Here is a 14,840-nt window from a genome sequence, read left to right as displayed (position 1 = left end):
CTCACAGGACTGAAATGAGTTGTGAAATTAGGCTTGTTCTCAAGATGATGCTCTTCTTTTTGATGAATAACGAAGAAGAAGAAAAAAAACCCCACCAGAACACAACAAAGCTGACTGTACTTTGTTCATAAACTGGTTTCAATTTCTCTCAGGTGTTTGGTTCATCACTGAAGGGTCGGTAATAATAAAGATGTTGAGAAGAAATTATTTTCTGTGCAGTATAGGCAGCATGAAACAATCTCTGCTTAGTTATCGCACAGCACTTCAAACCTTCAAGGAGCCTTTGAGTGGTGCCAACAGGATATGACATTCTCACGTTGTTGCTATGGATGTTATGGGCATTGACCTTTATTTTTTTTCATTTTTAGACAAAAGAATTGCACAAACTCGTATCCTACATTCGTGCATGTATAGGAGATGACTGATTTCCATACCAAGTAGTCTGCAAATGATGTGCTTTAGCAGAAAAAGCTATACCTGTGGTAGCGAGTATATAAGTGTGATGACTCCGCTCTGTGACTGCTGAGAGATGCAGTACAGAATTCATTGTCTCTAATGTGTCACTCAGTATAAAAAGCAACAAAGCAGTCACTTTGGCACCGTTCTCCGAGTGTCTTTCAGATGGTAGATATCACCTGTAAAATACTGATAACGTTGAACTTGTGACTACTTTCTTGATAGCTAAAGTGGTATTTTTTTTTCTCTTTCTCCATCAGCCACTTTAATGTTTATTGCAAAGGGAGTCTATTGTTTTTTTCCCTCGTTTTCCATGTCTCCTCTTGTCTCTTTCATTGTATCTGCCATCGGCTGATGGATATCAAAAATAGTGATTATCATTGACCTGCACAGGGTAAACCCTTGTCCTTGACAAAAAGTATCAGTCTCTTCTTTGTGAGAACATTTTGAACTACTCTGCTGAATGTCCTCTTAGACTGACAGCTATGTTTATGGTCCCATGCTGCAGAAAAACACACAAATGGTTTGTAACCTTCAACATCAGAGGACTGATAAAGAAATTACTTTGTTGGTTGTATTAAACAAAACAGAAGGTCTGTGATTCTTTTCACTTACCATCTTCTTCGTATCTTTAGTCAGCTGGTTTGAATATGCTGCCTAATTTTTTGACAAGGTATCCAACAGTAATGTTGAAATATATGCCGTGACTTAAGTTGACTCATACTTTGCTACTGGTGACAGCAGAACAATCGTTCCCAAGAGAGAGAAGATAGAAATATACAGGGATAAAATATAAACCATTTTACACTTCTCCCTGATGATAAGGTGTCATAACACCTTATCACAACAGCACAATATCCTACAGGTTATTGCAGGTTTCTGTATTAGTCAGCAGAACTTTATTTCAATAGAAAGGGACTGCTTCTCATTGTAAGCCAGAATTCCTGCATAGAATCCTCCCGGTTGAATACTGGGGCCACTGGCACTCGTCTGGAAACGGCACTTGGACATATCGTTGCCATTTGGTGGTGGTTGTTGTTTGAGTTATAGTAAGCTTTATCGCACTCCTTGACTATTTCAGCAGAGCTTCAATTCATCTGAGAGCTCAGAGGGTTGATAAATAAATGACTGGAGGCATTGGTAGCAACAGGGCATGCTTAGAATAGCATTCACAATTGAAAGATTTGATTTGTATGGCCTGTGAGAGATTAAATTACACGTCAGGGTTAAACTGTTTACTTCTGTGTAGCGCATGAGATGGTATGGTATGGTTCCATGCTACGGTCCACTAAGGTTGATGATTAGCATGCCGTGTGTATAAGAATGGCATAAAATAGAGTAGATTTACATTATCATGGCTCACTATGCTACGGGTTCCTCACCTTTCCTTTGTATCAATAGAATTTCATCAGCTGAAGTGATTTTTGCAGTTGCTCATTTAACATCCATCTATTAATGATCAGTTAGGAGTTTTAAAAGTGTGATAGCTGGATATTTTGCTGCTGTGACCCATTTTGGTCCACTTTTGATTTTTAGGTGTATACGTGACTTCAGTTAGCCCGAACTCAGTTTTTGCATATGCTTTCCTTTTTTCTAGTTCCCTGTGGTGGAGTATTAACTGAACGCAAGGGTACTATCCTCTCTCCCGGATATCCAGATCCATATGCCAACTATTTGAACTGTGCCTGGAAAATCTCTGTTCCTGAAGGAGCCGGCATCCAGGTGAGAAGACACATGCAGATCTTAGCAGAGTCATGTTTGATGAAAGATTAAGAGATGGATGGGTGGATTTATTACTGGTACATACAAGTTAGCCATTTCCCAACTCATGCTTTATTCCTTTTTTTTCCTTTGGAAATTTGTTAAGCTTTCATACTTATTAAACTTTTTGTATTATGTTCTGTTTCCCTTTTAGATTCAGGTCGTGACCTTTGCCACCGAACACAACTGGGATTCCCTGGATTTTTTTGATGGCGTTGATGGTAACGCCCCAAGGCTTGGTAGCTACTCAGGTAAATGTTATACATCTAAATTTTAGTTGTCAGCTCCCACCTGATTTTCAATCAGGTGTCACAAGATCCCAGCAAGAGACAGATGCTGTGATCGAGCTGATGACATTTGAGAATGCTGTCAAAAAAACAGTAAAAGAGGAGAAAAAAAGAAACCCTTGCTCTGTCACAGTGTCCCAACCTTTGCAGTTGAGAGCTTTATAATGTAACCCCTGTTTCACTTGGGAACTTTACATTCGTAGTTTTGCTTTCGGGTTTACATTATTAGAAACGGTGCGTTTGTCATTCAGTAACCTATAAGAAACAGGTCATCACGTCACTTCAGATGCTCAATTCTGGAATATGAGGGGCTGGTTTAACATAATGACTTCAGCCTTGATACGGAGATCTCCTTTAGGAAAAAGACACTCTCTGAAAAGTGAAACAGCCCCACAGTGCAGAACTAACTGCAGTGTGAAAAGGGTCAGGCATTTTAAATGGCTAGCAATCATGTTTAGCTTTGGCTAAATTGATAAAGATGATTATAATTACAAGCCAAAGTCTCACCGCAAATTCCCAAAGACACGGGGAACAGAGAAAATGTTCCCTGAGCTCAGCGTAGCCGCACATACAGATTATTTTGCAGTGAATTTGAATTGTAGACCATTCCTCTTCCTCGATGTGATTTTATGCATCTGACTTCTGTGACTAAAGAGCTAGAGGAGATGTACTGAGCATGATTTTCTTAAACTGTGTAACAGAAAGCAGTGCAGAGTTAAATACTTTGCACACGTTCACATGCTTTTGGTAGGCTTAAATCCAGAAAGTGAAGTACACAGGCTCTTAACGGAGTTTTGTATATTTTATGATTCAGGTACAACAATTCCCCAACTGCTGAACAGCACATCCAACAACCTGTATCTGACCTTCCAGTCTGACATCAGTGTATCTGCCGCCGGCTTCCACTTGGAGTACACAGGTATGAGGAGAGACGGCTCGTCTGCCTGCCTGTCACTTTGTCTGTTGTCTTTCTGTGTCCATCTGCCACTGACTTCCAGCTGCTGCACAAGGGTATAAGGAATAAGAGGGACAGCTGGTGTGGATGGCACAGTTGGAGCTATAAAAAATGGTGTGAAATGGAGAGTAAGTGAGTGGGCAAAGCTTTTTCTTCCTCATTATCTTTTCTAATTTTCAGGCTTTGTATCCGCTTTTCTGGTATGGTAGCTTGGTATTCCCGAGTGGCTTCCTTTTTAAATTCCCCCCATAGCTTCAACTTACTGGACCCACATCCTTTTTTTTCATTCATTTAAGGACTAAGTTTCCTTATCTCTCAGTGGACTGTTCCCTTCCAGGCATATTTGCTAAAGAGCATGCTAAACATTTACTGTGCATCAGCATTGAAGGAGTATAGCATGCCCCAATGGAGTGCCTGATTTACTCCCATTTAAAAATTGCACATCTTAAAGAAAAGGCTCTGTCCTTGATCCATGCAGCTTTTCTTTAATTCACTTACACTGCAGGCACCTTTCTTTGTCTCTTCTAATGTCCTTTTCTCTTCGTTAAATTTTAAGCTGGCGTATTCTCTTGTTTGCTCTTCACATTTGTCTTCCTACTGGTTTTTTACTAACCACTCATTGGCTGATACGAGACTGTGGGCTCACTCATTGTCTGTGATGCACATTTGTGGCAGTGTGGAAAGACCGGGAAGACTTCCTAATGCTGTGATTAAAATAGGACGATATGGAAATGTCAAAAACAGAAATGACGGCCAACACGTTAACACATCCAGCTTTGAATTTTTTTACACACACATAACAGCTAAAGAGTCACACTTTTTTTTGAGTGAGCTCAGTTCGAACTGTCACTTTCTACAAATTTATTGGAAAACAAGAAACGCAGGAAAAATCATTGCTGTCACTGTGTGTGTCCTTGCTGTCAGTTGTGTCAGTCTGTGAGCATCATGCCACTGTTGAGAACGACTTCACAGTCATGTATCTCACAGTAGGTGCTTCGTTCTTCTTGTTTGGAGCCACTCTGTACTCATGTCTCTCAGTGCGCTCTTTCCTTTCTGCACTTCCACGCCATGCCACCCCACCCCCACTACCTCTACCTACCGCTGAGAATCACAATCAGCTCTTTGCTCTGTGTCTGTCTTACACTTTGCCACTGCTGCCCTTGTAAAGTATACTCCCTGATGCTTTGTGCAAACCACACTCCAGTTTATCTCCCCTCTACTTTCTTCTCTTGCTATTTGTTGCTTTTCCTGCTACTTTTGCTATCTGCAAAAAAAAAGAAAAAAAATGTGGATGTGTGATTAATCCATGTAGCTTCCCTATGGAACCACTCGTGAAGTATTGCAGTTTTTCCACTTTCTGATATTTTATCCTACATATAGCAGATTTCAGAGTCTAATTTATTTGGTCACATTAGCTATTACATTAATCCTCTTCTGACCTGTAGTTAGATGTATCTACACTGGTTGGCTTGAAATAGTCATTTATATTTCACGCACTTGAGTTTTTAGTTCCCAATTAATGCTCTGAAAGCTCAGTAGAGGGGGTAGAAAACAGCAACAGCGATTGGCACACACCCAGCCAACTAACCATCTGTTTTTAAATGTTTCCTTTGGGTGATTGTTGCAGTCCACTGAGACCCGTCATAGAAATTCTGTATACCACCCGCCAGTACAGCTCTCCTAGGGCAAACAGAATGCTATAGCTGAAAACATAATTGCAGTGTTCGCACATGCTGTATAGCAGCTTGCATCCCAAATCAAGTCCCATATTGGGCTTCGATCACTGCCGTCTACCAAAGTTTGGCTTATTTTCACTGCTACGTGGAATAACTGTGACACTACACTGAATCAATTGTTCGACAGCTCAGAAAGGCACTCTTTCTTTGACATGGTCTTAAGATCTTTCCAGACTTTCTTAACTTCAGTCACACCAAGAAAATATAGCAGTGTCAAGTCTATGGTTACTACCTGTAAGCTCCTCGATAAGTACTTCCACACTTTTCCTTATGAATTATATCTATCACGGCTAAGCCTTGCAGCATTGTTAAAGATTAAAAGCAGAAATTACCAGGTTACTACTCATTCACGTTTTCTTACTACACTATTTTTCAGTACTAGGCTGTATGATGACCTGGAAAAAGTGACACTGCTAGTGCATGTGAAATGCACATCTGTTAGCATTTGCTACTAAACTATAAGCCTACTATTTGCATTCTAGTTCAAAGTCACTTGTATTAATAGCATCATCTGTGCATACACAGATCACATCTATTCACATATAGACTTGGCTTTAGATTTTTTTATCAGTCAGTCCTGGCATGCAGCACAGCTGTGTACTAGTTTTAATGTGTCTTATTTAATCTAACCCAACATCGTATAGAGTACAACTCAAAAATGTGAGTCTGTCCAAAATTTTGACTGGTGCTATAACCCTGTAACAAAATATTGCAAGAACACAGTCTTACATATTTTTGCTCACGATAAACAGCTAACTACACATACACATGTTGCATAACAGGTGTCATTGTGACACATGTATAATCTCAAGAGATGTGTTGATTGTTCATTTAACGCACTCACTTCCTCTGCATATAGTGTGTTAATACTAAATACATTCATGCACTGTTTTATAATTCATTTTGATACTTTAATGTCTTGATTAAGTTAATTGTGCAAAGCAATTAGAGTGGCTGGTTTATTATATTGATAAAAGTAGTTATATTTAAAAATTAGTGGCAGGATTAGGGATGGAAATCTGATGAACGACATAAAAATGTCACAGTGTCGTAACTGATATTGTGCCTCACACTTTGTTAATGTCTGTTTAAAAAAAAGAAAAACTGAGACAGAAATGTGATTTTATCTACCTTAAGTTGTTTTACTGCTCCTCCACCCACAGGTGGAAACCACCACCTGCCACACTTTATCTCCCCCGCATCTTAAACTTGGAGTCGCCTGAGCTGTGAGCAGTGTGTATCCGCAGTATATTGCCTCGTAAAAATGAGCCGTTGCATTTGCATATATACCTTTGCAAAGAAACTTTTTTCTCCACAGTAGGCTCTTCTATATTGTCTGACCTGCATGTTTTCCTGCCTCATCTTTCAGGTAGCTTTTATTGTCCCTGCATTTTTTATTTTCTTTTTTTTTTGTCTCGAACCTCCTCCTACTGTTTGGAATACTAAACAGTTGTGTTGTTTTGCAAGTCGAGTTTAATTTTTTTTTTAAATAAAATATTGAACTGATCGAATTTATGTAAAAGCACAAGAGCAGATAAAACTCTCACATGCAACTTACTTGGCTAGTGGGCACCACTGGGTAGTAACTGATGACACACACGATTGAAATTGCTTTGCCTGGATGCATCCGGCAGGGCCTCATGTTTGATAAGGATAGCACTGCTTCAAGACATGGGTGCACATGCAGAAACAGGTTGCCCTTCCAAAATGTGATATCTGACAGCTTGAGTGGAAACCGTCAACAAGGCGGCAGGAACCTGGGCCATAATGTTAGCAGACACACAGTTTTAACCTGACCTAAGTGTTTGGCCTGTTTCTTAAGATCTGGTACTTCACCTCTGGCTTTGGGAACTGTTCTCTGATTTTTCAGGGTCACTTTCCTGAACCTGGGCATTCTGTATTATTACAAGGTTTGACAGCCTTTTAATATTTTCATTGTTTGAAGTGAACAGTGCAAATTTCACAAAACACTGCAAGAGACAGGCCGATTATTCCTTATCACGAGTACACATGACAATTTTAGAGCTGCATTGTGCTTTAATCTCAAAATTACCTTCTGGCAGCCTAATAAGGCAGCAGCAACTGCTCCGCTCTTGTGAATTGTGTCATCAAATCTCCTTGAAATTAATTAAACATTTCTAAGTCGAAGAATTTGTCAAAGTATTGCTCTTATTTATACCCACATATGACAGAACTTCACAGCTTCAAAGCATCCACCCACTCACCCTGTACAGTAGCTTGTCTCTTGTTGAATTGTTCTATCTGCAGCTGCTTTCACGTTGCTTCCTGCTCTGCGTCTCTTGGGTTACCGTTTCCTCCCACTCAAATATCCTCTCTAACTTTCAGTAGATGTTGAGTGGAGTGACCACTCCTGCTATTCAGAGTCGCCTTTAAATTGTTCTGAATCTTTTGTGGGCACTTCCCCTACCATGTTTGTGTTCATCCACCCACTGACTTGTTTGGACAAGTTAACTCTTTGAGTGGGCTTGAATGCGAGTGCTTGTGAAATGCTTGTGTTTGTCTGCAACATTGTTGGGGATGCTGTATTTGTCTACACTATCCCTGCGGCCTGCTTACAAATTATACATTACGAAGGAAACCTAATAAAACCATCTAGATTTGTATATGGGTTATTACGAAGATAACTATCTCCTGTTTTTCATCTGCCTATTTTCGTGTTGTTTGATGCATCGAAAAACAATGTTTGACAGACGACTGGTGCGAGTTGAAAAATGTTTAAGATGAGCACGTCTCCAGTGCTGCCTTTCATTGAATAACAGCATTATATGCCTCAAAGTAATAAAGTAAAATGTTTTCTCCTCTGCCTGTCAATATATTTTAGTCACTTCTTAGATAAATGAAATTGCAACCTGACAATATTTCTTGTCCTTTTTTCTTTCTTTTATTTGTAAAAAGCAGCGAAGGCTCAAATTTCCTTAAAATGTCCTACATTAATACAGCCCATATAGCTGGCATCACCATTGCTTTTAAGCCATTAAAACACAATATCTAGCCTTTCACTACCTGGCAAGTGGCACTGTAATCATTTCTTTCCAATGGGGCTCAATGCGTCTGTCAAGTAATACTTCAGGGATTGCTTTGTAATTTCACAGTGATTGCTTCAGATCACAGTCAGAAGGATTTTGCGATTACAGCCACGAGTAGAATAGCTTTATAGCTTGCCCCACTTTCTAAACGTTATGATGAGGGGAAAGAGAGACAAAGAGTCGGCGTGGGGGTGGGGCTTGCTCAATTAATATGCAATTACAAGCACATTAAAATGAGGAATTGTATAATTATGTCAAAAAGGTTGGTTTTAATTAAATTATTCCTTCCCTCTATAGGTACTGGTTGATTAAATGTAAATATTTAATCCAAATATATATGGAGGAGTTTCTTTGATATGCAGAAGAATGATTGCTGTCCACACTTGTGTGTTGTGACTCTGTCCTAAGCAATAGGTTTGGATTCGTGTCCAGAGCCGCTGCCTCCCAGTAATGGCCGAAAAGTTGGAGATCGTTACACTGTGGGTGACATGGTTTCCTTCCAATGCGATCAAGGCTTTTCACTACAGGTAGGTGGAAATATGAAGTGCAGATCTGCAGCTCTCTTAGTGAAAAATATTGACCTGTCTAAATGACATTTTCATGAGGATCCTCTAAAGGATGAATCTTTTAAAACAGAGGAATCAAGTCCTTTTGATGACTTTTGTGTGTGTGTGTGTGTGTGTGTGTGTGTGTGTGTGTGTGTGTGTGTGTGTGAGCGGAAGAGTACAGGAAAGAAGTATGGGAATGGGCAAGTGTGTTTGCAGGTTTATTTGTAGTGGTGCGCGTGTATGTGTGCGTACATTGCTTGCACGCCTCCCTGCTTGCATGTTTGTGTAAGTGTGAGTCCTAGTGTGTTTGTTACAAAGCAGCTTTAACTTCTTCCAATCCTGCCTGAGTAGATTCAGTAGCTGTGGCGTTTTGAGCTGTAGAACCTTCCAAGGCCACAGGCGATGGATTGTGTTAACAGTCGCCTCACTAATCCCACACCGATTTTTCTTCCCAGCTCGGGCATTCTCTTCTTTTCATATCCTCTCTGGACTAACCAGCAACTTCTTACACACATCTTCAGGCTGAGTGTCTGAACACCAGAAATAGACTTGAGGCGGGTGTAGTAACAAAAGCAAAAGTATGGATGAGTCTTTTGAGTTTAGGTAGGTAGTGTGTGAGTGCGCAGTGTAGCTATGTTTTTTCAGGCGTGATGTTAGTGTACAGGTTTTTGAAGAATCACCCTGCATGTATGCATTTTACAAACATGCAGGCAACTTCCAGTTTCTATGTTTAAAACAACATTAATGCTCTGAATATTAACCATCACATTTAGATTCCCTTTTTTGTATTCAACACAATTATGTTTGCAGATGTTTTTTTCTGTTCTTATCTCGGGGTGCTTACTCCCATTGTCTACCTAGCAGCGAGAACATCCTGCCCTACTCTTGATATTTACACACAAGAAGGGGATTTTGACTAAATCCAAAGATCCATAGGACAGAGATAAAATATACTGGGGTCACCTGCTGGTTTGATCTCATCGTGTTCCTTTTCATTTTTAACTTCACAGTGTTTTGCTGAAAGGGAATTGACAGTAAACAGTTTTTGTTTGTTTTCTTGAACAGGGTAATGCATATATTACCTGCATGCCTGGTCCTGTCAGAAGATGGAATTACCCCGTACCTCTGTGCTTAGGTAATGTATTATCTCATACAGTCTGACAGCTCTAGTGACAGCATTTCAATGAGGTGATATTGTTGACAACAAACCCATATTTGTAGCACCAAACTCAAACTAGATCTTTTTCTTTCCCATTTTTGCCGTTCAATTTTTCTCATTGACTCGTTTATCTTTCTTCTATCTTCTCCTTATTTATATTTCTCTCATACTAATATTTTTCTCATATACAATGACCCGATAGCTCAGCAGCCTCAAAGAGGGCATTTTATTGTATTAGGAGAATTTTATTGTACGATCGGGGGGTTGGGAGGTGTGATGGCTGGGAATAGATGCCTTGAGGGGGTTAGGGATTATGAATTTTCTGCTTTCCCCTTCGGTTGAAAATCAATAAGGCTTTGCACCATCTGAGTGTGTTGTTTGATTTCTGATACTCCTGATGAGACTCCCTTGTCTCCCCCGACACTTCCTCTCAAGTTGATTGCCACAGTGATAGTTTCCAGAGATTACCAACAAAGAACTCCACATTCTCTTTGACGTCTCGCTGTTCGCTTGCACCCTGCTCCCCTCAGTTATATACATATACATAAACATATGCAATGTGATAAATGCACTCTTGCACGCACAGACAAAACTGCACGGTTACCCAAAGAGCTCTTTGTGTAAATACTCTGTTCCTGTGGTTTTCATCGTTCACTGCAGACATAAATCCCGGCTTTGCTGTCGATAGGCATGTTCTCGGATGTGTGCGTTCACTCGTTAGCTTAAGTCTTCTCTCGTTTACAGTACATACGCTTCCCTGAACACCCCAGGATCTGTATTCATTTTGTTTGCTGATAAACCCACATCAAAGGCTTTGGATGCCCCTGCACCAAACGTATAACACCCTTTTAAGTGCCTCTCGTCTTCTCTTTTATTTCATACACAAGCAGGTCAAGCCCGTCCCCCCTCCCCACTGCCAGGAACACAATTACCTCCCGAGATAGTTTGTGCCTCATTTTGGTCTCGGTTGATAGTCCCCAAAGAAATAGCAGCAATATCACTTGCGTTTTCCACCATTTGCCACACAAATGCGCCTGTTGGGGTTGTGATGGGAAAAGCAGGAATGATTTAGTTTTAAGATTATAAGATTACACCACCTGGGTGTTCATGTAAGACTAGGTTGTGTGTCACAAGAGAGGGGTATAACCTTCACAGCAAGCTAAGTGTTCTCTAATGCACTCAGTCAAACAAGAGAGGGTGGGGTGTTGCAGGTGGGAGGTTGAAGTAATCACCTTCACCACTGAGCAAAACTGAGTTAGGCTATTGAATAGTGACTCTCTCATTTATTTTGATTTAAAGCACCACTGAGCAAGGAGGGTGCCTTGGTCTGCTTGTTTTTTTTTTCCAAGAAGAGATGGACAAGCACAAGTCAGAGACATAATCCAACAGAAACAAAGACCCTTCTCTGCTCTGCACAAAAACACACATATATATATATATATATATATATATAGACTATACATATATATAAAGAATGTGTAGGATACACATGCACAACATACGTAACATTTATGCGTGTGCTGAAACTTTCACTCACACAAAGACACAGTGCTCTTTGCCCTCCCTGAATATGCAGCCCTCTAGTCATTGTTTTTCTTTGTTTTCCCACTGAGCCGCTCCATGGAGAAGTGACATGTTCTTTCTCCTTGGTTGGTCTCCCTCAGCTCAGTGTGGCGGCTCTATGACAGACTTCAGCGGCGTCATCCTCAGCCCAGGCTTTCCAGGGAATTACCAAAGCAGCCTGGACTGCAGCTGGAGAGTTCAACTCCCTATTGGCTTCGGTCTGTAACCTCTCCTCTCTCTTCTCCTGTGTAACTCAACAACCTGCTAATTTCAAGCATGTATAAGTACTAGTGTGTATAAAAGTGTAATACAATATTTGACAGGAATAGCCACTCTTTGCTCTCTTTTACTTCATTCATGTGCTCTTGGGTTTACCTCTTCTATTAACCTTCTCTTTCCTCTTCTTTAGGGATCCATCTCCAGTTTCTGAACTTCTCCACAGAGCCTGTTCATGACTATTTGGAGATCCGCAGTGGGAACCTTGAGACAGGAACAGTGATTGATCGGTTCAGTGGCCCCACGCTGCCCAATCCTCTCTTCAGCACCACCCATGAGACTACTCTGTTCTTCCATAGCGACTACTCGCAGAACAAGCCCGGCTTCCACATTGTCTACCAGGGTGAGAGAGAAAAACAGTGTAGCTAAAGAGGACCTACATTGTTGTCCTTATTTTCTGTTCTGTGTGTCTACACATGCACGATATATATATACATATTATAATGTCGTGCAAGTATGAGCTGTATGTGAAAGTATCTTTTAAAAGTTTAGGCTTCTGAATGTTTTCTAGCTTTTCAATTTTTTTTCTCTTATCACAGTTATTGAGAATTTGCTAAAGGTACAGCATGTCTCCAAAGCACAGTAGGTACACCTCACAAGCACTGGGTGCTGTCTCTCAGAATGCCTCTGGAGGTTAGCCAATCAGAAAAAAAAGGGAACATTTAGGGAGAGTACCTTAAAGAGACATGAGCTAAAATGGCATGTCTCAGATAGACAGTGAACTGAGGGGGCTGCATAAAGGCCTAATATGAGATAAATAAGGGTTTTTTGTTTGTTTTGTTGTTGTTTTTTAACCATGCACAATCCAAATGTAGAATTTAATCCCCAGATTAAAGTACAGCATCAAAAACAAATGATAACCAAGTGTCCATATCATGATTTTAGGTCTTTCCCTGTACTGTAGTCTGTTAGATATTTTGCTCATATAATAGGTTTGCAAAGCGTAAGAAGGTGAGGTATTCTCTTCAAAAGTAAAGACTACCCCTGTTGAACAGCCCATGCTTTTCCTTTGTGACTTATTTACATCACTATGTAACACCCTGGCAAAATTTGGTGACTCTGTCCCCACAACAATGAAGTAAGTAAAATGTATTTATTAAGATACACAGACAGTCAAAGCGAGGTACACAAAAAGATTAAAGTAAATAAGAGCATTAAGTGCCATAATAGCCAACAGAAAAATACAAACAGACGGAAGTTTTAAAATAAATAAATAATAATTCAATACAAATTTTCAGTAGAAAGCCTGTTCAAACAAAAACAAAATCCCTAGATGCTTAGTGTTCACACAGTGTGCAAATAATATGGCTAAATTTAGTATCTGTTTGTTTCTGTACATATGTATGTGTTTTATTACAACCAGATTCAACTATTCTCATTTACGTAATTTTCCTGTTTTTGCTGTGAGCCAGCAGAACGATAAATAATGACTCTTATGCAGCTCATCAAGGCTAATTTCAAGACATTTTCCAACCTGCTGCTGTGCATTACTAAAATCCATGTGTTACAACAGTGATGTAACAGTGTTGCCTGTCAAAATCAGTAGTACCTAAGTTAAAGAAAACAGATTTGATGTGATGGATGCGACATTTACATATAAGATGAAATTTAGAGGCTAAAGGATGTCTTTAGAATTTGCGTAAAGCTAAACATTTTCTTAGCAGGTGACAGTTTGTAGGGCTTTGCTCGTTATATGCATTTAATCCTTGTTTTTAATCAATTTTTAATCAAAGTTAAAATTATGAGATTTTAAATAAGCTTCCTATGGGCACTTTGAAATTGGGTTTTGCAAGTGACGTGAAAGAAGATTGAAGCGCTCTCTAACAGGACACTTAAAAGCCCATTATTTACATTAGGTACAGACAAGGGAGAAAGTTTTGTAATTAGGTATGCACGGCAGTTTCTTCCACTGAGGTTGTAAGATTAAAGAAAACCTCTTGCATTTTCTGAAACATTACATACCACATGTCCTTGAAAATTATTATTTTTACCCCAGTGTTGAATTCTGTGTTTTATGATCCTCTTTGTCTTGGATGGGTTTCACTTTCCCCCCCAGCATATGAGCTACAGAGGTGCCCAGACCCACGGCCGTTTCGTAACGGCATAGTGATCGGACAGGACTACAGCGTGGGGATGACCATTTCCTTTGAGTGCCTGCCAGGTTACACTCTTCTTGGAGAACAGTCGCTCACATGTCTGCATGGAATCAGCAGAAACTGGAACCACCCCATCCCCCGCTGTGAAGGTGAGTGCCTTAGGTACCCTCTAAACTCAGCAGTGTCTTTGCACCAAGTGTCATTCATATGCAGAAAAAAATTGGCACTCGATCTATTCAGTATCTAAATGTTTCCTATGAAATTCTTATATTTGGTGAATCAACATATTCTGTTTATTCATCTCAAAATGCTCTTTCATGTTTCTGGTTTCAAAATCAGTAGGAAAATATTTAAATATTTGTGCAGCTAACTAAAGTAAAGGTGAAGATTCTTTTCCATTACAAAAAAATGTCTTTGTTATTTTAAATAGTTAATTTTATAATAGAATACAGTCTGCTTGTTGTGCTGTCTTTTATTCTATCACATCAAAGCATGAGACTCACCAGCTATTCAACACTATTTTACTGAACTATAAACTGATGCTTAGCGATTATAATGATACATGGAGCATCTTCAAGTCTTTAATGCAAATCTGAACATGCTGGTCTTTTATGTAATTCTCAAGGAGTCGCCTTAGATGTCACTCAGGTACGCTAAACAATCTTTCATCAGTTAAACGATGCAACAGCAGACTTTATAAGACCACACGATAGTTTTATATTTACCTTAAAATGTTGTTTTGGTTCTTACATGCTGTATTGCTCCTGTCAAGTTTACAGCACTTCTTCTTTTTTTTTTATCCTGCGGGTAATGCTTTGGCTTTGACTCCTAGTTCAAAGTCAGATTTAAACATCTAAGGGGGGTTTTGATAGAGGGAGTTTTGCTGTCAAAATCAGTCATCATCATCAACTTCACAACAGCCAGTAACCATTCCTTGCATTTGTGTCTAACAGGTG

General features: G+C 39.7%; 1 protein-coding gene across 2 annotated transcripts in view; it reads left to right on the top strand.

The window, feature by feature from the left end:
* LOC134635775 (CUB and sushi domain-containing protein 3-like) overlaps nt 1-14,840 on the top strand; it is a 222,914-nt gene that overhangs the window by 134,806 nt on the left and 73,268 nt on the right. For both annotated transcript variants that reach the window (XM_063485315.1, XM_063485314.1), the window contains exons 35-42: nt 2,054-2,178; nt 2,372-2,468; nt 3,319-3,423; nt 8,651-8,769; nt 9,856-9,925; nt 11,614-11,730; nt 11,922-12,131; nt 13,845-14,033. In XM_063485315.1, coding sequence (XP_063341385.1) covers nt 2,054-2,178; nt 2,372-2,468; nt 3,319-3,423; nt 8,651-8,769; nt 9,856-9,925; nt 11,614-11,730; nt 11,922-12,131; nt 13,845-14,033 — 1,032 coding nt within the window. The remainder of the gene's footprint in view (nt 1-2,053; nt 2,179-2,371; nt 2,469-3,318; nt 3,424-8,650; nt 8,770-9,855; nt 9,926-11,613; nt 11,731-11,921; nt 12,132-13,844; nt 14,034-14,840) is intronic.

The sequence above is a fragment of the Pelmatolapia mariae genome, linkage group LG10_11 (assembly GCF_036321145.2).
Source record: "Pelmatolapia mariae isolate MD_Pm_ZW linkage group LG10_11, Pm_UMD_F_2, whole genome shotgun sequence".
NCBI classification, from domain to species: domain Eukaryota; kingdom Metazoa; phylum Chordata; class Actinopteri; order Cichliformes; family Cichlidae; genus Pelmatolapia; species Pelmatolapia mariae.
This window is presented reverse-complemented; position numbering and strand designations above follow the sequence as displayed.